Below are 22376 nucleotides of genomic sequence, written 5' to 3' on the forward strand. Positions count from 1 at the left end.
ATGTGGGAGGAACCCGGAGAGAACCCACGTGGTCACAGGGAGAACGTGCAAACTCCATACGGACAGCACCTGCCGTTAGCATCAAATCCAAGTCTCTGGCGCTATAAGGAAGCAACTATCACTGTGGCACTGTGCCAATGAAAATCGATGGTCAGCGTGGGCACAGTGGGTCTGTTTCCATGCGATGTCTCTCATCTAAACTAAATTAAACCAAGCAGCCGAGGCAGGTTGCGGGATTACCCAATGGGCCACAGATTGGGGTTGAGCTGCTAACGTCCTCATATCCCGTGTTCCACAACCAGCTGAGCTCTTGCTGATCCAACTCCCACTTGTCTTGTCTCCCTACAGGAACGGTGCTCTTGGACTTGGACCAGAGGACTTTGCCAGGAATTGCACATCAGGTGGTGGAACAGATGATCATCTCGGACCAGATCAAAGCTGAGGATCGAGCAAACGTTCTCCGTGCACTGCTCGTCAAACACTGGTAAAGTAACACTGGTCCTCAAAGAAGAGTCTATATTTGCCATACGCACCAGCAAATTAAGAAATTCTTGCTGTAACTTAACAGGCTTGTACCTACAATAACAATATAATATAACCATATAACAATTACAGCACGGAAACAGGCCATCTCGACCCTTCTAGTCCGTGCCGAACACATAATCTCCCCTAGTCCCATATACCTGCGCTCAGACCATAATACCAACAGATACATATACAATAATCAATAATACATTAAATTAGTAACTAATACTGGTAATCCATAATAATGTAACACATTATAGACATAATAGATATCCCTAGTGCAACCAAAGACAAAGTCTATTGTAGTACCACAGTTGCTGAAGTTAGTGTTGTGCAGTGTTCAAGAGCTCGAAGGTTGCTGGGAAGAAGCTCTTCTTGAAACTGGAGGTCACGGTTCTCAGGCTCCTGTACCTTCTTCCCGATGATAGCAGCGAGATGAGAACATGGCCATGGTGGTATGGGTCTTTGATGATGCTGGCTGCCTTTTTGAGGCAGCGCCTCCTGTAGATCCCTTCGATGATGGGGAGGTCAGTACCTGTGATGGACCGGGCAGTGTCCACCACTCCCGGTAATCTCCCTCATTCCTGGGCAATCGAGTTTCCAAACCAAGCTGTGATGCAACCAATCAGTAACCAACCACTGTACACCTGTGGAACATAGAAAGGCACAGCACAGGAACAGGCCCTTCAGCCTGCAATGTCCGTGTTAAACTAATCTCATATGTCTGTACATGCTCCATATCCCTCCATTCCCTCCACATCCATCTACCTATCCAAAAAGCTTCTTAAATCACTTAATTTTGCTGCAATCGCATCTGCCTCCATCACTAACCCTGGCAACACGTTCCCGGCACCCACCACTCCATGTGTAAAATAACTTAACCTGCACATCTCCTTTAAACTTTGCCTCTTTTACTTTAAAGCTATGCCTTCTAGTCTATGACATTTTCATTCTGGGGGAAAAGGCTCTCTGTCTACCCTATCTATGCCCCTCATAATTGTATATACTCCTTTCAGGTCTCATCTCAGCCTCTTACGTTCGAGAGGAAAAAAATCCAAATGTGTCCAATCTCTTGTAGCGAATAACCCTTATTCCGGGCAGCATTCTGGTAAACCTCTTCTGCACCCTCTCCAAAGCCTCCACAACCTCCCTGGGGCGACCAGAACTGGACGCAATAATCCAAACGTAGCCTGGCCAAAGAGGTTCATTGAAGTTTTCATTGAGATCTCCTTAATCTTTTTATGACGTGGAGGTATGGTTGTGTGGAGTTTACAAGTTCTCCCTGTGATTGCGTGGGTTTCCTCTGGGTGCTCCGGTTTCCTCCCACATCCCAAGGATGTGTGGATTGGTGCATTAATTGGCCCTGCTGTTGAGTGGCAGAGTGGAGCGAGTTGATGGGAATGTGAGAAGGGGGTGAGTGGAGAGGTTCAGTGTAAATGGGTGGGCTGAGTGGTTTGTTTCTGTGCTGTATCTCTCACCCCGACTCCAAGGTCGGAGAGGAACAAGCTGAATTAAAGCCACACTTTCTTGACATTAAAGTCACCCCAACAAGGACAAGGACTTCTCGTTTTCCCGCAACATCTCGACGGCCAGCCTGGGCTCGTTGATGGCCCACCACCAAAGCCAGAACCACATCGCCCCAAGCTCGGAGCCCTCCGTCACACAGCCGCTGATGGGAGAGAGCACGGATGCCGACGTCAAAGTCATGGTGGACAGCATCGAGGTCAGTAGTTCAGCCGTTGCCACCGTCTGCTGCTGTATTGTTGACCTACACTTGAAGCTTAGAATAATTGAGTCATTGGGACGACAGATGGCACAATGGGCTAAGTGTTCGGCTGGCAACCGGAAGGTAGCTGGTTCGAATCCCGCTTGGAGTGCATACTGTCGTTGTGTCCTTGGGCAAGACACTTCACCCACCTTTGCCTGTGTGTGTCCTTGGGCAAGACACTTCACCCACCTTTGCCTGTGTGTGTGAATGTAATTATGTGAAGCACTTTGGGGTCAATGCAAGTTGACTAAAAATGTGCTATATAAATAAAGAAATTTAATTTAATTTAATATAGCGAGGAAATAGTCTCTTTGGCCCACCTTGCCCATGCCAACTCCTGGGCTAGTCCCATTTGCCTGCATTTGGCCCATATCCCTCTTAACCTTTCATCCATAAATATCCATATCTGTGCAAATCTCTTTTAAAGGTCGTAATTGTGTCCGCTTCTATAGCTTCCTCTGGCAGCTCGCTCCAGATACAGACTATCCCCTGAATGAAGAAGTTGCCCCTGAGGTCCCTCTTAATTCTCTCCCCTCTCACTTGAAGCATATGCCCCATTAGCATCGTCTACCCTGGAGGTCTGTGGATTGAAATAATTGCCTCTCCTTGACTTGGCTTGGCTTTCCTGAGTGACATGGCCATCATTGACCAGACAACTCCCCCCTCTCTTACGCTCCCATCCACATCTCCTCACCCCGCACCCGCTCCCACCCTCTCTCCCACCACCTGGACCCTCCCTCCCCACCCCCATTCCTCTCTCCCCACCCCACCCCATCTCACTATCATCTTCTCTCATTGCTTTAGTATCTGTCACTATGCACCATCCTGTCATTGGCTCTGGCTCTCTCTCAAGTTCAAGTTCAAGTGAGTTTATTGTCATGTGTCCCTGTATAGGACAATGAAATTCTTGCTTTGCTTAAGCACACAGAAAATAGTAGGCATTTACTACAAAACAGATAAATGTGTCCCTCTCCCTCCTGTGGTGAAGAAGGCGTTCGGCTCGCTTGTCTTTATTGGGAAGGTCATTTAGGCCAAAAGTTGGGGCATCGTGATGCAGCTGTACAAGACGTCGGTGAGACCACACTGGGAGTGCTGTGTGCAACCCTTGTCGCCCAGCTACAGGCAGAATGTTACTTGAACTTGTGGGCTTGAGTTATAGAGAGAGGCAAGATGGGCTGGGACTTTTATGTTTGGAGCATTGGAGGTTGAGGGGTGACCTTACCGAGGTGTACAAGATCATGAGGACTATGGATAGAGTGAATGCTCAGTCCTTTTCCAAGGGAAGAGGATTTTCCCAAATTAGAGGAGAGATTTAAGAGGGACAACTTTTTCACTCAGTGGGAAGTACGTTTCTGAAATGAGCTGACAGAGGAAGCTATAGAAGTGGATACAACTTTTAAAAGCAATTTGGACGGATATATGGTTAGGAAGGGTTTATGAGCTAAATATAGGCAAATGGGACCAGGCCGGCATGAGCGAGGTGGGCCGTAGGGCCTGTTTCTGTGCTGTACAGCTCTGTGACTGTAAGCTTGTTTGATTCTGCCTGTAACCTCTTTCTCCATTTGCTACAGAAAGAGTGCCCGCTGTCTGAGATGACTAGATCACGTTCAAAGCACGAACTCAAGCTGATGGAGAAAATCCCATGCAATGCAGAGGCCACTGTGGTGCTAGTAGGTGAGGAATGTGTGCTTCACGGTCCCAGGTCAGGGAGCAGCAGACTGCTGCCCTTCAGCCAGTCATCGCATCACGTCTTCACCAAGTGCCCCTTCTGAGCCCCTGCTTTGCAGCCAGTACCACAATCACCGCCACCTTCACCACAGTTTCATCCCCTTGGGAAAGATGTTCAAAAGTCGAGCTTACATGTACCGTCAACGGAACAAGGACATTCTTACTTGCTGCAGCTTTACAGGCCCATTAGCGCAATAAGACATCAATGAATATGCAATCATCTATAATAATCTGCAATAAAGGGGGGCAAGGTCAGTACCTTCTGTAACCCCCCCTTCAAGTCACACATGGTCCGTCAACATCAGTGGGTCTGCGTTCTGGAAAATTCTCCAATGTCACCCTGAGGGAGAGCCTTCACCACCCAGACTCGTCACCCTGAGGGAGAGCCTTCACCACCCAGACTCGCACTCCGTCCTGGAGAGTCAATAATCAATAATACAATAAATTAATAGCAATTCATACTTTTTATTGTGCAAACAAAATTCCAAAGTGCGACCAAAACAAAGTCCATAGTAGCTCATAGTTGCTGAGGTGGGATTTTAATTGAAAGATAAAGCATTGAAGTGGCCCTTCAGCTCACCAAGTCCATGCTGGCCATCGATCACCCGATCACACTAGTTCTATCTCATCCCACTCTCTCATTCACTCCCGACACACTAGGGGCAATTTAGAGGCCGATTAACCTACAAACCCACATGTCTTTTGGGAAACCGATGCCCTGGAATAAATCCAAGCGGTCACAAGGAGAACGTGCAACCTCCACACAGACAGCACCCGAGGTCAGGATCGAACCCTGTTGTTCGTGTAATGTCCCCTGGTAGTCGCTGGATAAAAGCTATTCTTGAACCTGGAGGTCACGGTTTTCAGGCTCCTGTACCCTGAAAGTGGCAGCACAAGTAGATAGAATGGTAAAGTTGGCATGTAGCCTGCTTGCCTTCATTGGTCGGGGCATTGGGTATAAGAGTCAGAATGTCATAATGCAGCTCTGTAGAACTTGATTGGTCTGGCTGCATTTGGAGTGTTGCGTGCAGTTCTTGCGTGCACCTCATTACAGGAAGGATATGCAGGCTTTGCCGAGGGTGCAGAGGGGGTTTACCAGAAAGATGCCTGGATTAGATTTGGAGCTACAGCGCAAAAAACAGGCCCTTTGGCCTACCAAAACCATGCCGACCAGCGATCTCCGTTACACTAGTAATCGCTACACACTAGGGACAATTTAGTTGGTAATAACCAAAGCCAATTAACCCCCACAAACCTGTTCATTTTTGGAGTGCGGGCGGAAACGAGAGCAGCCGGAGGAAACACACGCAGTCACGGGGAGAATGTACTAACTGCGTACAGACTGCATGCATCGTCAGGTTTGAACCTGGGGTCCCTGGCACTGTAAGGTGGCAACTCTACCAGTGCACCACTGTGCCACCCCCAAGGGGGTATTAGCTACATGGAGAGGTTGGACAAACTTGGATTGTTTTCTCTGGGCAGTTGGGGAAACATAGAAATAAATAAAATTATGAGAGGCATAGCTAGGGTAGACAGTTAGACCTTTTCTCCTAAGCTTCCTCCTCGATGAAGAGCAAGATTGGGTCTTTACACGGCCTTTGTCACCCTCCCTGAGAACTGTGACCTCTGGGTCCAAGAGCAGCTTCTTCCCAACAACCATCAGGCTCTTGAACACTTCACAACACTAACCTCAGCAACTGTGATCATGTATGGACTGTCTTTGGTTGCACACCAGACTTTGTTTTTCACACTATTATGGTTACCTAGTCTAGCAATTATTAATTTATTACATTATTGATTAATTATCTGTGTGGTATTGCATTTACAGTTTTGTGAAGCTGCAACAAGTAAGAATGTCATTGTTCCGTTGCCAGTACATATGACAATTAAACACACTTAACTTAAGCACTCCGCCCACCACATCACTTAATGTCTGTCCTTCTGCCTTTGATGCGTAGTTTCAATCTCCCTTATAATCCTTGCCTGGTATTCTGCTGTTTTCTTTATCTGACCATCACAAACTTCCTTCTTCATTCTATTTCCTTCATCAGGAAGCCCTTCCTGTGAATGCTGTGACTTTGCTCATGAGAGTAAGCCTGGTTTGTACACCAACTATTCCCTTCACTCTGTATCTAACCTGTGCTGACCCTGCCCTTCATGTGTTTGATGGGACAGTGTCGTTGGAGTTCCACACATGTTCTTAACACATGTTCTCCTTGCCCTTGCTGTGTGTGACAGGGCAGTGTTGGTGGAAGCTTCACTCTGTATCTAACCCATGCTGTCCCTTCCCTTGGAGTGTTGAATGGAGGAGTGCAGCTGGAGATTTGCTCTGTATCTAACATGCATTGGGATTGTTTGACCGGGCACTGTTGACGGAGCCAACATGGCATCTAGCCCAACATGTCCCTGCCCTGGGAGAGAGTGATGGAACACTGTTGAGGGATGCCCTTGGTATCTAGCTCAGAGTGTTCTGGCCCTGGGATTGTGCGATGGGACATTGAAAGGTTCTAACTTCTGTATCTAGTCCATGGTATCCCTGCATTGGGAATGTGTAATGGGACACCGAAGGTTCTAACTTCTGTATCTAGCCCTGAAAGGATCTGATGGGACATTATGGATGGTCATAACTTGGTATCTAGCCCATGGTGTCCCTGCTGTGGGTGGGTGAGATGAGACAGGCCAGAGGGTGCTCCACCTGTCTCTAGGGTTCTCGTGTTCTTGCTTCCCTTCACCATGAAGTGCAGTGTTGTAGAGAGAAGCTCTCCCCTTGTTTCCCTCCAGGTTGCGTTGAGTTCCTGGAGCACCCGACCATGGCCTATGTTCGACTGCAGACAGCGGTGGAGCTGGAGTCGGTGTTGGAGGTTCCTGTCCCAGTCCGTTTCCTCTTCATCCTGCTGGGACCAACCAACAGCAACATGGACTACCACGAGATTGGCCGCTCCATCTCCACCCTCATGTCGGACAAGGTGAGGCTGTGAAAGGTCAGGGGGGGAGGGGAGGTGCTCACCAACGATGCCTAAACCCCACAATTACAAAGACAAGGGACTGCAGGTGCTGGAATCTTGAGCGATAAACAAAGTGCCGGAGGAGACGCAAGGAACTAAAGATATGGACCAGACCCCTCACCTGAATCCACCTATCACTCGCCAGACTTTATCCCACTCCTGAAGAAGGGTTTCGGCCCGAAACGTTACCTATTTCCTTCGCTCCATAGATGCTGCTGCACCCGCTGAGTTTCTCCAGCATTTTTGTGTACCTTTATCCCACTCCCACTTCTCTTCCAGCTTTCTCCCCCCCACCCGCCACTACAATCAGTCTGAAGACTCCCGATCTGAAACATCACCTATACCATATAACCATATAACCATATAACAATTACAGCACGGAAACAGGCCATCTCGACCCTTCTAGTCCGTGCCGAACACATAATCTCCCCTAGTCCCATATACCTGCGCTCAGACCATAACCCTCCATTCCTTTCCCATCCATATAACTATCCAATTTATTTTTAAATGATAAAAACAAACCTGCCTCCACCACCTTCACTGGAAGCTCATTCCACACAGCTACCACTCTCTGAGTAAAGAAGTTCCCCCTCATGTTACCCCTAAACTTCAGTCCCTTAATTCTCAAGTCATGTCCCCTTGTTTGAATCTTCCCTACTCTCAGTGGGAAAAGCTTTTCCACGTCAACTCTGTCTATCCCTCTCATCATTTTAAAAACCTCTATCAAGTCCCCCCTTAACCTTCTGCGCTCCAAAGAATAAAGCCCTAACTTGTTCAACCTTTCTCTGTAATTTAGTTGCTGAAACCCAGGCAACATTCTAGTAAATCTCCTCTGTACTCTCTCTATTTTGTTGACATCCTTCCTATAATTAGGCGACCAAAATTGTACACCATACTCCAGAATTGGCCTCACCAATGCCTTGTACAATTTTAACATTACATCCCAACTTCTATACTCATACTATTCTATACTCATTCTATACTTCTATTCTATCCAATTCCTTCAGGGATGCTGCCTGACCCACTGAGTTACTCCAACACTTTATGTCTCCAATATACAGGTAGCTATAGTTTTATTAGCAAAAAGGGGACAAAAACTGCACAAACTCGGTGAGACTTCACCAACACCCTGCACAGTTGCAACAAAACTCCCTATTCTTAAATTCCATCCCTTTCAATTTAGGCCAGAATTTGCCATCATAACATGCCTGCTAGCTTTTTGTGATTCCTGTAGTGGAACACCTCAATCCCTCTGAACTTCACTCAACTGCAGTCTCCCCCTTTAGATAATAATCTGCCTGTTGATTCTCTTGCCAAAATGCAAGACCTCACATTCCCCCACATTAAACCCAATTTGCTAATCTTCTGCCCACTCACTCGATCTCTCTACATTCCATTGCAGAATTACAGTACCCTGATCACAACATGCCTTTACACATAATTTTGATTCAAGGGTAAAATTGGAAACCATTCATATTGTTCCTTCCTCCAGCTCATTAATGTAGTGGAGCTCAAAACTGATCCCTGTGGTGCTCCACTCGTTATCTCCCAGTCTGAAGAGGACCATGTATTTCAGCACTCTGTTTTATATGAGAAGGCCAGACTTTAGTCTATTCTAACACACTTGCTCCAATACTGTGGCCTTTCATTTTATTCATCAGCCTCACATGTGGCACAATGCCTTTTGGAATTCTAAATATTCTATATCTACTGGTTCCCCTCTAGTTACTCTGTCAAACATGATATCTCTCTCATCAAATCATGTTGACTGAGTTTAATTGTATTCGTTTTTCCTAAATTATTATCTATTTCCTCTCCAATTATTAACCACCATCTTGCCTAAGATAGCTGTTAAACCAACAAGCCTGCAGTTCCCTGCCTTCCTTTCTCCGTTATTGAATCAGTTTACAATCTTCTGGTTCCCTCCTGGATAGACGTTGGACAAGCTTTTCCCATTGAGAGTAGGGAAGATTCAAACAAGAGGACATGACTTCAGAATGAAGGGACAGAAGTTTAGGGGTAACATGAGGGGGAACTTCTTTACTCAGAGAGTGGTAGCTGTGTGGAATGAGCTTCCAGTGGAAGTGGTGGAGGCAGGTTCGATTTTATCATTTAAAAATAAATTGGATAGGTATATGGATGGGAAAGGAATGGAGGGTTATGGTCTGAGTGCAGGTAGATGGGACTAGGGGAAAATAATTGTTCGGCACGGACTTGTAGGGCCGAGATGGCCTGTTTCCGTGCTGTAATTGTTATATGGTTATATGGAGTTTTGAGTTAACAATAATTACAACCCATTATCTCTGCAGCCTCTTCCTTTAAAACCAGTCCATCTTTTGCTCCCTGAATGTGTCCAATACCTTATCCCTTGGGATTGGCACTTTTTATAAGTTCTATCGTGTTTTTTTGACATGAGTCCATCTGACATTAGGACAGGTACATGGATAGGAAAGGTTAAGAGGGATATGGGTCAAAGATGGGAAGGTGGAACTAGTCTAGATGGGGCACCTGGTCGGCATGAGGAAGCTGGGCCGAAGAGCCTATTTCCGTGTTCTATGACTATGACTCTTCCATGGTGAAGATTGACGTGAAGATTTAACATACACATAATATTTGCTGTTGTTAATTCACCAACCTTGCTCTCCAGAGGCTGCACTAACTTTAGGTACCCTCTTCCCGTTTATATATCCAGAGCAACCTTTTATTATTTGTATTTATACTGCATGCAAGTGTAATTTCCTCACTTCTGATCTTTTTACTCTTTTGCTGCGAAACACATTCCAGCCCTCGGGTCGACCACATCCCTTGCCACTTTGTACACCAGACTCTTCAATTTAAAAGCATAATTCACCTCCTCTGTTCACCTGGATTGTGTCTCTTCTTCACAGAAACCCTTGCTCTGATTGAGGAAGTCTTATCGAATCATACAGCACGGAAACAGACCCTTCAGCCCAACTCCTCCATACCGACAAAGATGCCCCATCTAAGATAATCCCATTTGCCCACGTTTGCTCTATACCCCTTTAAACAAACCATTCCTATCTATGTAGCTGTCTTTTAAATATCAATGAAAATAGGTGCAGGAGTAGACCATTCGGCGGTGCAGGCTCGAAGGGCCAAATGGCCTACTCCTGCACCTATTTTCTATGTTTCAATATGATCATGGCTGATCATCCAAAATCAGTACCCCATTCCTGCTTTCTCCTTATATCCCTTGATTCTGGTAGCCCTAAGAGCTCTCTCTTGAAAACATCCAGTGAATTGGCCTCCACTGTCATCTGTGCCAGAGAATTCCACAGATTCACAACTCTCTGGGTGACGTGTATCACCTACGTTTGACAGCTCATTCCATATACCCACCAACCGCTGTGTGAAAAAGTTGCCCCTCTAATTCCTGTTAAATCTATGCCCTCTGCTTCTTGAGTCCCAGACTCTGGGGTGAAAGACTGTATTCAACCTATCTATTCCCCTCAAGATATTATACACCTCGATAAGATCATCCCTCGGTCTATTGAGCTCCAAGGAATGAAGCCTGTCCAACCTCTCTCTGTAGCTCAGGCCTTCGAGTCTTGGCAATATCCCTGTAAATCTTCTCCAGTCTTTACAGCTTACCTTGAATTTCCCTGCTCTTTGGATTCTCCCCCTTCGCTCGCCCTCACTGCCATTCGGATCCCCTTCCTCCAACCCCCCAGAATATCCCTCCAGCCACCACCGCCTCACGGTTTTGGAAGCCTCACTCTGTTCCTGTCCTACAGAACTTCCACCGAGCGGCCTACCAGGCAGATGACCGCAACGACCTGCTGAATGCCATCAACGAGTTCCTGGACAGCAGCATCGTGATCCCGCCATCCGACGTCCCCGGGGAGGAGCTGCTGCTCTCCGTCGCCCAGTTCCAGCGCAAGATGCTGAAGAAGAGGCAGGCGAAAGAGGAGCAGGTGCTATCCAAGGAAGTGAAGAGTCAGGAGGAGAGAGGTGGGCAGCCGACCAAACCACTCGCCACACCTCTCACTGTCTCCATTCCCGCCTGCCCTTCAATGCTCCCTGACCTCCTGACTCTGGCCAGGCTTGTCTCCCTCTCACCACCTGCTTTTAGTTTAGTTTAGAAATACAGCGTGGGGAGAGGCCCTTCGGCCCACCGAGTCTATGCCGACCAACGATCACCCATACACCAGTTCAAACCTACACACTAGGGACAATTTAAGGAGGCCAATTAATCTACAAACCTGTACGTTTTTTGAGTGTGGAAAGAAACCGGAGCACCCAGAGATAACCCACACGGTCACAGGGCGAATGTACAAACTCCATACAGACAGCACCCGAGGTCAGGATTGAACCAGGGTCTCTGGCGCTGTAAGGCAGTAACTCTACTGTTGTGCCAGCCACCCACCTAGAGTAGTCAATGCAGGGCCACAAGACAACAGGACCAGTGGAAGCTACTCAGTCGTTCAAAACCCATTTGGATAGAGTCATACAGCACGGAAACAGGCCCTTCTGTCCAACTCGGCCATGATTGAATGGCGGAGTAGACTCAATGGGCCAAATGGGCTAACTCTGCCAGAGGAGGTTCGTAAGTTCTAGGAACAGAGTTAGGACATTTGGCCCATCGAGTCTACTCTGCCATTCAATCATGGCTGATCTATCTTTCCCTCTCAACCCCATTCCCCTGTCTTCGCCCCATAACCCCTGACACCCTTACTAATTAGTTAGTTGAGGCAGGTTCAATAACAACATTTAAAATTCCCTCAGAGTGGCAAATCTCTGGAATCCGTTGCCCCCCTGGATGATGGAGGCCAGATCATGGACATTAATAGAAAAGGTTTAGAGAAATATGGGACAAACGCAGACAACTGACATCACCCCTGACTCTCAGTCCGAAGAAGGAACTGCAGATGCTGGTTTACACTGAAGATAGAGTAACTCAGTGGGTCAGGAAGCATCTCTGGAGAAAAGGAATAGGTGACGTTTCAGGTCGGGATCCTTCCTCAGACTGACCCTTCTGTCCCGACCAGAAACATCACCTATTCCTTTCTCCAGAGATGCTACTTGCCCGGTGAGTTATTCTGGCACGTTGCGTCTAGGTTCTGATTTCCACTGACTTTGCCTTCCTTGTCACAGCTCTCCTGAAGCGCAAGAGGCTGGATGAGGAGGACCCTCTGAGGCGGACGGGGAAACCGTTTGGCGGGGTGATTCGAGACGCTGCCCGCAGGTATCCTCAGTACCTGAGTGATTTCAAGGATGCCCTGAACCCACAGTGCATGGCTGCCATCATCTTCATTTACTTCGCAGCCCTTTCCCCAGCCATCACCTTCGGAGGGCTTCTCGGTAAGTGACTAACACGATAAATGGTAGAACCCTGAAGAGTGTTGAGGAACAGAGAGATACGGAGCGCAGATGCACGGTTCCCTAAATGTGGCGAAGAAGACGTATGGCATGCTTGCCTTCATTGGAAAGTGTATTTAGCACAAATGTTGAGATACCATGAAACACTACAAGTCATTGGTGAAACCACACTTAGAGGACTGTGTGCAGTTCTGCTCGCCCCGCTGTGGGAAGAACGTCTTTAAAGGTGCAAAAGATGTTGCCTGGGTTTGCGGGTTTGAGTTACAGGGAGAGGTTGGACCGGCTGGGACTTTTTTCTTTGGAGTGTAGGAGGCTGAGCTTGTAGAAGATCATGAGGGGCTTGGATAAAGTGAACACTCACAGTCTTTTTCCCCAGGTAGAAGATTGTAAAACTAGAGGGCATAGGCTTAAGGTGAGAGGGGGGATTTCAGAGAGACCTAAAGGGCAACGTTTTCACTCAGAGGGTAGTCTGTATCTGAAATGAATTGCCCCAGGAAGCTATAGTGGCAGAAATAATTATGGCTTTTAAAATATATTTGTACTGATGTATGGATAAGCACTGGTTTAGAGGGGTATGGGCCAATTGCAGGCAAATGGGACTAGTCCATTCTGCCATGTTGGATGGCATGCAAGGCTTGGAAGCCTGTAGGTGGTAACTGATGGACACTGGGCCCACCATGACTGTACTGAGCCTCATTTACCAGCGTAGCAGTGACTGACTGACTTGTAATTGTGTTTCAGGGGAGAAGACCATGGGTTTGATTGGTGTCTCCGAGCTGATCATTTCAACGGCCATACAGATGATCATCTTTGGTCTGCTGGGCGCCCAGCCACTGCTGATCGTAGGGTTTTCCGGCCCATTGCTTGTATTTGAAGAAGCTTTCTTTAAGGTGAGTGAGCAGCTTGGGCTGGCGTCCCGCTCTGATATCAGTTCTCTGCATCTGCGAATTTCACTGTACCTTAATTGGTACATGTGACAATTAACTGACCTTGAAACCTTGAGCATCACTGGAAACCATGGATGGGTGACGTTTCAGGTGGGAACTCTTCTTCTTTGATGCTGGCTGCCTTTTTGGTGCAGAGCCTTATATGGACCCCTTTGGTGGTGGGGAGGTCAGTACCTGTGCTGGACCGGACAACTTTAATTAAACTTCATTCCTGGGCGTTCCAGGTACAGAACCAGGCCCTGATGCAGAAGGTTAATGCGCTCTCTGTACTCGTGCAGAAGTCCAAGTGTATTTATCCGACATACCAAACGTCCTCAATCTTCTAAGGAAGTAGAGGCATCGTTGGGCTTTCCTTATGATTGCATCAGTGCACTGGGCCCAGGACAAGTCTTTAGAGATATGCACTGCGTGTACTCAGGTTCAGAGATAAATGCCCGTGTTAAGTCAAGGCAGGTTTATTGTCATATACACACAAGGCCGGTGAGGTACAGGTGCACTGAAAAACATGCTTGTAGCAGCATCACAGACACATGGACACAAACAATGCACAAAAACTATATTGCACATCAATTATATATAAATTACACATAAGCAAGACGGTAAAAAGAAAAAAAAACAAACACAAACACGCACAAACGATATACGCACAAACACAATCAGAAAAACAAGTTAGCACTTAGCAAAAGCATTTCACTGTACCTCAATACACGTGACAATAAACTAAACTTCAAGTCCATGTTCGTGCAAGAGGTGGTCCGTGATGTTCCATTGTCGAGGTGGGATTACGGTTATGGGGGTCAGTTCAAGAACCTGATGGTCGCAGGAAAGTAGCTACTGTTTAGCTACTTGGCGATGCAAGGCAGCAGCTCGACTGTGTCGCCCAAAACATAATTAGAAAAGTCCACGATAGTGCAAGAGGTAGGATTAGGCTTGTGCCGGTCGGTTCACAAACCTGATGGTTGCAAGAAAGTAGCTGTTCCTGAAGCTGGTGCTATGGGACCTCGGGCTGGTGTTATGGGACCTCAGGCTGGAGTTATGGGACTTCGGGCTGGTGTTATGGAACCTCGGACCAGAGGGGACGCGTGTGTGAACTCGGGAGTCCTGGATGAAGCCCGACAGGGCTCACCTTCCTGTCTGTTTCTTCGGTGCCTTCAGCTAATCCTTTCCCTTTTACCAGTTTTGCCACTCGAACCAAATGGACTACCTGACTGGACGAGTGTGGATCGGGTTCTGGTTGATCGCCATCGTGTTGGTGATCGTGGCCTTCGAAGGCTCCTTCCTCGTGCGGTTCATCTCCCGCTTCACCCAAGAAATCTTTGCTTTCCTCATCTCAATTATATTTATTTATGAAACATTCTACAAGCTGGTAAAGGTAATGTCTACAAATCAATCATCTCTGCAGACACAGAGCACGGAGTAATAATGCCCACACTCAGACAGTAATAATCTCTGCAGAGCAAAGAATGGGAGTAATAATGCCTGCACTCAAAGACAGTAATAATCTGTAAAGCTAGAGCATGAGTAATAGTCTGCATTCAGGCAATAATAATGTCTGCAGATGCAGACCATGGAGTAATAATAGAAACATAGAAAATAGGTGCAGGAGTAGGCCATTCGGCCCTTCGAGACTGCACCGCCATTCGATATGATCATGGCTGATCATCCAACTCAGTATCCCGTACCTGCCTTCTCTCCATACCCCCTGATCCCTTTAGCCACAAGGGCCACATCTAACTCCCTCTTAAATATAGCCAATGAACTGGCCTCAACTACCTTCTGTGGCAGAGAATTCCACAGATTCACCACTCTCTGTGTAAAAAATGATTTTCTCATCTCGGTCCTAAAAGACTTCCCTCTTATCCTTAAACTGTGACCCCTAGTTCTGGACTTCCCCAACATCGGGAATAATCTTCCTGCATCTAGCCTGTCCAACCCCTTAAGAATTTTGTAACTTTCTATAAGATCCCCCCTCAATCTTCTAAATTCTAGCGAGTACAAGCCGAGTCTATCCAGTCTTTCTTCATATGAAAGTCCTGCCATCCCAGGAATCCGTCTGGTGAACCTTCTCTGTACTCCCTCTATGGCAAGAATGTCTTTCCTCAGATTAGGAGACCAAAACTGTACGCAATACTCCAGGTGTGGTCTCACCAAGACCCTGTACAACTGCAGTAGTACAGGGTCTTGTACTCATTCTCTGATGAGGTAGAAATGATACCACACTCATTTGGCAATAATCTTTGCAGATCCAGACCATGGAGTAATAATGCCTACACTAAGACAGTGACAACCTCTGCTAGATCAATTAAGTAATTTTCCCATGCTCTGGCTGAGTAATAATCTCTGCATGTGCAGAGCAAATAAGTTAATTGCCCCTCGTGTGTAGGGAGTGGATGAGAAAGTGGGACAACACAGAACTAGTGTGAGCAGGTGGCTAATGGTCAGCATGGACTCAGTGGGCCGAAGGGCCTGTTTTCATGCTGTATCTCTAAACTAAATGAAGTGGCAATTAGCTCTGCAAACACAGGTTATTGAGTACAAATTCTCATACTCACAGCATGGAGCAATAGCCATGGAGCTGTACAGTACAGAAACGCCCTTCGGCCCACTGTGTCCATGCTGGGCTAGTCATATTTGCCCGCATTTCTCCCAAAGCCCTCTTAATCCTTTGCCATATATCTGTCCAAATGTCTTTCTAAAGTCATAATTGTACCTTGCTTCTATAGCTTCCTATGGCAGCTTATTCCAGATAAGGGCAACTATCATTAAAACAAGTTGCCCCTAATGTCCCTTTTAAATTATCTCTCCTCATTTTAAACTTCATCTGGAATCTGGAGCAAAAACAATTCTCAGGAGGAACTCAGCGTGTCAGGCAGCATCTGTGGAGGGAATGGACAGATGATGTTTCGGGTCAGGATCTTTCTTCAGAAAAAGGTCAGTCTGACCCAACCCGAAACATCGTCTATCCATTCCCTCCGCAGGAGATTGGCTGTGTATGATTGTGTTTGGTTTACAGAATTATAATGCATTACGAAGCACAGATCAGGAAAGGCCCTCCCACTGACAATGTCTGTGTCGGCCATGGGCAGCATGGTGGCGCAGCGGTAGAGTTGCTGCCTCACAGCGCCAGAGACCCGGGTTCGATCCTGACCTCGGGTGCTGTCTGTCCAGAGTTTTACGTTCTCCCTGTGACCGCGTGGGGTTTTTTCTTGGTACTCCAGTTTCCACCCACACTCCTAAGACGTGCATGCTTGTAAATGAATTGGCTTCTGTAAATTGTCAATTAGTGTCTAGAATAGAACTAGTGTATGGGTGATCGTGGTCGGTGTACACTCAGTGGGCCAAAGGGCCTGTTTCCACGCTATACCTCTAAAATTATAAAACTAATCTCCTCTGCCTGCATGTGATTCATGTCCCTCCATTCCCTGCATATCCATCATAGATAGGATCATAAGTGATAGTAGAATTAGGCCATTCGGCCCATCTTCCACTGCCATTCAATCATGGCTGATCTATCTCTCCCTCCTAACCCCATTCTCCTGTCTTCTCCCCATAACCTCTGACACCCATACTAATCAAGAATCTATCTCTGCCTTGAATATCTCTACTGACTTTCTATGGCAATGAATTCCACAGATTCACCACCCTCTGACTAAAGACATTTCTCCTCATCTTCCTAAAAGAACGTCCTTTAATTATGAGGCTATGACCTCTAGTCCAAGACTCTCCCACTAGTAGGAACATGTGTCTATCTAAAAGCTTCTTAGACACCACTGTTGTTTCTGCCTCCACCCTCTTCACCAGAGAGTGTTCTTCACCATTCTCTGTGTAAAAAAACTAACCAAGCATATCTCTTATTAACTTACTGCCTCTGACCTTAAAACTGTGCCCTCAAGTCTGACATTTCCAGCCTAGGGTAAATGATTCAGACTATCTATGCCTCTCATACATAGAACATAGAACAGCATAGAATAGAAACGTACCATTCGGGTCATGGTGACTGTCAATTATGATGGCTATTCCTTTTTCTGGCTGCATGTGATCCATATCCATTTAGGAGATATGCAGGGCAAGTTTTTTTACACAGTGGGTGGTGAGTGCCTGGACCCGCTGCCAGGGGTGGTGGTGAAGGTAGACAATGGAGGAGACCCTGGTGAGAGCCTCATCTATAAAAGAAGAGGGGAGCTCCTGTTTCCTAAAGAATGAGGACATCTCCGATGCCCTGGCATTGAATACCTCATCCTGGGCGCAGATGCGGCGTAGACGGAGGAATTTGGAGTTGGGGATAGAGTCCTTACAGGAAGCAGGTTGGGAAGAAGTGTAGTCCAGATAGCTATGGGAGTCAGTGGGTTTGTAGTAGATTTCGGGCAATCGTCTGTCTCCTGTGATGGTGACGGTGAGATCTAGAAACAATAGACAATAGGTGCAGGATTAGGCCATTCGGCCCTTCGAGCCAGCACTGCCATTCAATGTGATCATGGCTGATCATCCCCAATCAGTACCCCATTCCTGCCTTCTCCCCATATCCCCTGACTCCGCTATTTTTAAGAGCCCTATCTAGCTCTTTCTTGAAAGCATCCAGAGAACCTGCCTCCACCGCCCTCTGAGGCAGAGCATTCCACAGACGCACCACACTCTGTGAGAAAAAGTGTTTCCTCGTCTCCGTTCTAACGATAATAGGTAGAAATGATAATTTACGAGACTTTTGGATGGGCGCATGGATCTGCAGGGAATGGAGGGATATGGATTATGTACGGGTAGATAAGCGATGGTCTTGGCATCATGTTCAGCACAGACATTGTAGGACGACGGACCTGTTCTTGTGCTGTACTGTCCAATGTTCTACGTCTCCCCTCAACCTTGAGGTTTCAGAGTAAATAATCCAAGTTTATCCAACCTCTTCTGTAGTTAATACCCTCCAATCCAGGCAGCATTCAGTGCAGGATGATGTTGATGTGACTCACTTTATGACTCTGGGGAAACCTCTGGCTCATGTTGTTACAGATTTTCAAGGATCATCCTCTCCGTGGCTGCTCCAACAGTACCCTGAATGGAACCTTCCTCTCCCTCATCCCGCCAAGCCCTAGCAACGAGACGACAGAGGGCGTGAGGCGGACGGGGGAGCCTAACACCGCGCTCCTGTCGCTGGTCCTCATGGCTGGCACCTTCTTCATCGCCTTCTTCCTGCGCAAGTTCAAGAACAGTCGCTTCTTCCCCGGGAGAGTAAGTGTCGCCAGTGAGGTCCCGAGAGCCACTCTACCTGGCCGTTCATTCTCACAGCCGTTCCGTCCCTGCTGCCTGATCCGCCAAGTTACTCCAGCACTTTATTCCTTTTATTTTTAAACCAATATCTGCAGTTCCTTGTCATAGCGTCATACAGCGTGGAAACAGGCCCTTCGGCCCAACTTGCCCATGTCAACCAACATGCACCATCTACACAAGTCTCACCTGCCCTAATTTGGCCCATATCCCTCTAAACCTATCCTATCCATGGACATGTCCAAATGTTTTTTAAATGTTGTGATAGTACCTGCCCCGACTACCTCAACTACCTCCTCTAGCATATACCCACCACCCTTTCTATAAAGAAGTTGCCCCTCGGGTTCCTATTTAATCTTTCTTCCCGCTCCCTAAACCTACCGTATCTCCTGATGAGCCCAAGATTGGAAGAACTCACCTGGCAAAGGGCCTGCTGACTGTCCCCAGTGTCCAGTCGATGGTCACAGCTTCTGGACATGAACAGCTCCACAGGAGTTGAAACCAGAATAATGTTATCTGGAGTGCGCCATAATTTAGTTCAACAAAGAAACTGACAAGTTACTAAAGAACCTAAAGAACTGCAGATGCTGGAAGATCGAAGGTACACAAAATTGCTGGGGAATCTCAGCGGGTGCAGCAGCACCTATGGAGCGAAGGAAATAGGCGACGTTTCGGGCCGAAACCCTTCTTCAGACTGATGGGGGGTGGGGGGGGAGAATGGGGGGTGGGTGGAGGAGGAGCCCGAGGGCGGGCGGATGGGAGGAGACAGCTAGAGGGTTAAGGAAGGGGAGGAAACAGCAAGGGCTAGCAAAATTGGGAGAATTCAATGTTAATGCCATCCGGACGCAAGGTCCCCAGGCGGAATATGAGGTGCTGTTCCTCCAATTTCCGCTGTTGCTCACTCTGGCAATGGAGGAGACCCAGGACAGAGAGGTCGGATTGGGAATTGAGAGTGCTGAGCCACCGGGAGTTCAGGTAGGTTATTGCGGACTGAGCGGAGGTGTTCGGCGAAACGATCGCCCAACCTACGCTTAGTCTCCCCGATGTAAATCAGCTGACATCTAGAGCAGCACTGGAATCATGAGCAAAACACAAAGTGCTGGTGGAACTCAGGAGGTCAGGCAGCATCTGTGGACGACATTTTGGGTCGGGACCTATCTTCAGAGAGATGGAGTAGGGGGAGAAAGCTGGGAAAGTGAGGTGGGAGCAGGATAAAGCCGGGTGAATGATAGGTGGATACAGGTGAGGGGGTTAATTGGCAGGTGGATGGAGTAAGTGGCAAAGGTGAACAGGAGACAAATGAGTGTCAGATAAGGAGTGAAATGTAACACTGAAGCAAGGGATATGGATTGAATGGTACGGTGAAGGGAGGAGGGTATAAAAGCGAATGTGGGGCGGAGTTCATAAGATCATGTGATAGGTGCAGAAATAGGCCATTCGGCCCATCAAGTCTACTAGGCCATTCAATCATGGCTGATCTATCTCTCCCTCCTAACCCCATTCTCCGGCCTTTTCCCCATAGCCTCTGACACCCATAGAGTGGAGTTGGGAGATGAGAGTACAGAGGAAGGGAAAGGAGCAGGGTGGCTGGGTGGTTGGAAATGATGGCAAGGATGAGATGTCAGTACAGGTGAAAGGGAGGTGGAGTTAGGGGAGTATTAGTTGAAATTGGAGAATTCACTGTTCATGCTGTTGGGTTGTAGGCTGCCCAAGCAGAATATGAGGTGCTGTTCCTCCAGTTTGCGTGTGGCCTCACTCTGGTAACGGAGGAGGCCCAGGCCAGAAGGATTGGTGTGGGGATGGGGAAAGATGTTCAAATGGTTAGCAACCAGGAGATCCAGCAGGCTTTGACGGATCGAGCGCAAGTGTTCAGCACATCGATCGCTGGGTGTTTCGTAATGTCTGACAGAATTTTCAAAACGTGATCAATTGTGTTGCAGGTTCGACGAGTGATTGGGGACTTTGGTGTTCCCATAGCGATTCTCATCATGGTTCTGGTGGATTATTCCATCCAGGAGACCTTCACCCAGGTGGGAGACTAACTCTGCGCATTACCCTCACTGTGTTGTTGCTTTTGCCCCTGCTCTCACCCCCCACCCCACCTCCCTCACATTTCCCCAACTGTAGAAACATAGAAAATAGGTGCAGGAGTAGGCCATTCGGCCCTTCGAGCCTGCACCGCCATTCAATATGATCATGGCTGATCATCCAACTCAGTATCCTGTACCTGCCTTCTCTCCATACCCCCTGATCCCTTTAGCCACAAGGGCCACATCTAACTCCCTCTTAAATATAGCCAATGAACTGGCCTCAACTACCTTCTGTGGCAGAGAATTCCAGAGATTCACCACTCTCTGTGTGAAAAATGTTTTCCTCATCTCGGTCCTAAAAGATTTCCCCCTTATCCTTAAACTGTGACCCCTTGTTCTGGACTTCCCCAACATCAGGAACAATCTTCCTGCAAAATGTCTATCATGGGAAGTAAGAGTATGGGTGATGTAATATAATGTCATCGACTCACACATTGCAGAAGCAGACCCTTTGGCCCATCATGTCCACGCTGACCATTAGGCCTCTATCCCCATGTAATACTAACCTGAAGAGCAGCATTTGCGCTCAAGTGGGTGGTGGGTATATGGGACGATTTGCCAGAGGAGGTAGTCGAGGCAGGTATAATAACAATATTTAAAAGACATTTGGACAGGTACATGGATAGAAAGGTTGGGAGGGATATGGACCAAGCGCAAGCAAATGTAACTAACTTAGATGGGGCATCTTGGTTGTCATGTACGAGTAGGGTTTAAGGGCCTGTTTTCGTGCCGTGTGGCTCGTTGGGAAGTTGCGTTAGATGGGATTGTGTAGAGGGGCATTTACTCTGAATCGGGCCCCGTTTGAGATGTTCGTCTTGGAATGAAGGAAGAGACGGCTGTTGTCGACGGGTTGCTTCTGACTGCGGTGTGGCCATTTAACTCCTTGTGGTCTTGTGTCTTTCCTGCAGAAACTGAGTGTTCCCACCGGTCTGTCCGTCACCTCGCCGGAGAAGCGCGGCTGGTTTATTAATCCTCTCGGGAAGGACGGGGATTTTCCCATCTGGATGATGTTTGCCAGCGTCATTCCAGCCATTCTGGTCTTCATCCTCATCTTCATGGAGACCATGATCACAACGTGAGTACCTTGTGGCCGGGAGTTGGTGCAGACACACGATGGGTGGTCTGGACCAGTCAGTGGAAGGGTGTGTCGACAGGCCCATCCGTCAGGGCTGCTCAAGAGAGCAGAGGGATATCCCTCTCTCCATCTACACGCATGTTGTGTGGCCCTGTGCTGGTGCTTTGACCATCGCTCGCCCCTGAGGCCCAAAGGTCAACAGAGTGGTCATTGGTCTCTTTGACCATTTGCTATTGGATTATTGTTGTACCGTGATATAGTGTAAAGCTTTGTTTAGGTGCGATCAATTCATACTCTCCATGAGTATAATCGAGCCATACACTAGTACAACAGGTAGTGAAAGAGAAAAATATCAGAGTAAAGATTATATAGTGTTACAGTGACAGGAAATAGCTCGCATTGGGAGGGTTGGTTGGAGTGGACGGTCAGTGGGCAGGAAGGGCTTGGCAGAGTGGAGAGGGGGGCGTCAGTCGGAGTGGGGGGTTGGTTGGTCGGGTGGGTTGGGTCGATGGACAGGATCGGTGGGGAAAGGTGGGTGGGAAGGGGAAGGGTAGCTGGGCATGGAGGGGTGGGGAGGGAACAGTCGGAGGGGAAGGTTGGTGGGGAGGAGAAGGATCAGATTGGAGGGTCAGTGGGGAAAGC

General features: G+C 47.7%; 1 protein-coding gene and 1 long non-coding RNA gene across 6 annotated transcripts in view; one reads left to right on the forward strand and one right to left on the reverse strand.

Annotated features, from left to right (window-relative positions):
- slc4a2 (solute carrier family 4 member 2) overlaps nt 1–22376 on the forward strand; it is a 203860-nt gene that overhangs the window by 176245 nt on the left and 5239 nt on the right. For 4 of the 5 annotated variants that reach the window (XM_033020207.1, XM_033020208.1, XM_033020209.1 and 1 more), the window contains 12 exons: nt 349–484; nt 2065–2248; nt 3865–3967; nt 6073–6111; nt 6803–6987; nt 10782–10998; nt 12142–12348; nt 13108–13256; nt 14491–14685; nt 18315–18533; nt 20510–20599; nt 21568–21734. In XM_033020207.1, the coding sequence (XP_032876098.1) occupies nt 349–484; nt 2065–2248; nt 3865–3967; nt 6073–6111; nt 6803–6987; nt 10782–10998; nt 12142–12348; nt 13108–13256; nt 14491–14685; nt 18315–18533; nt 20510–20599; nt 21568–21734 (1891 nt within the window). The remainder of the gene's footprint in view (nt 1–348; nt 485–2064; nt 2249–3864; nt 3968–6072; nt 6112–6802; nt 6988–10781; nt 10999–12141; nt 12349–13107; nt 13257–14490; nt 14686–18314; nt 18534–20509; nt 20600–21567; nt 21735–22376) is intronic. The other variant, XM_033020211.1, reaches the window with a different exon arrangement.
- Nucleotides 5631–22074, reverse strand: LOC116972475. Its single transcript, XR_004411810.1, has 3 exons — nt 22063–22074; nt 16997–16999; nt 5631–5739 (listed from the first exon to the last, which is right to left on the reverse strand). It is a non-coding gene; the product is annotated as an uncharacterized LOC116972475 (long non-coding RNA).

This window comes from Amblyraja radiata, chromosome 4 (genome assembly GCF_010909765.2).
Source record: "Amblyraja radiata isolate CabotCenter1 chromosome 4, sAmbRad1.1.pri, whole genome shotgun sequence".
NCBI lineage: Eukaryota > Metazoa > Chordata > Chondrichthyes > Rajiformes > Rajidae > Amblyraja > Amblyraja radiata.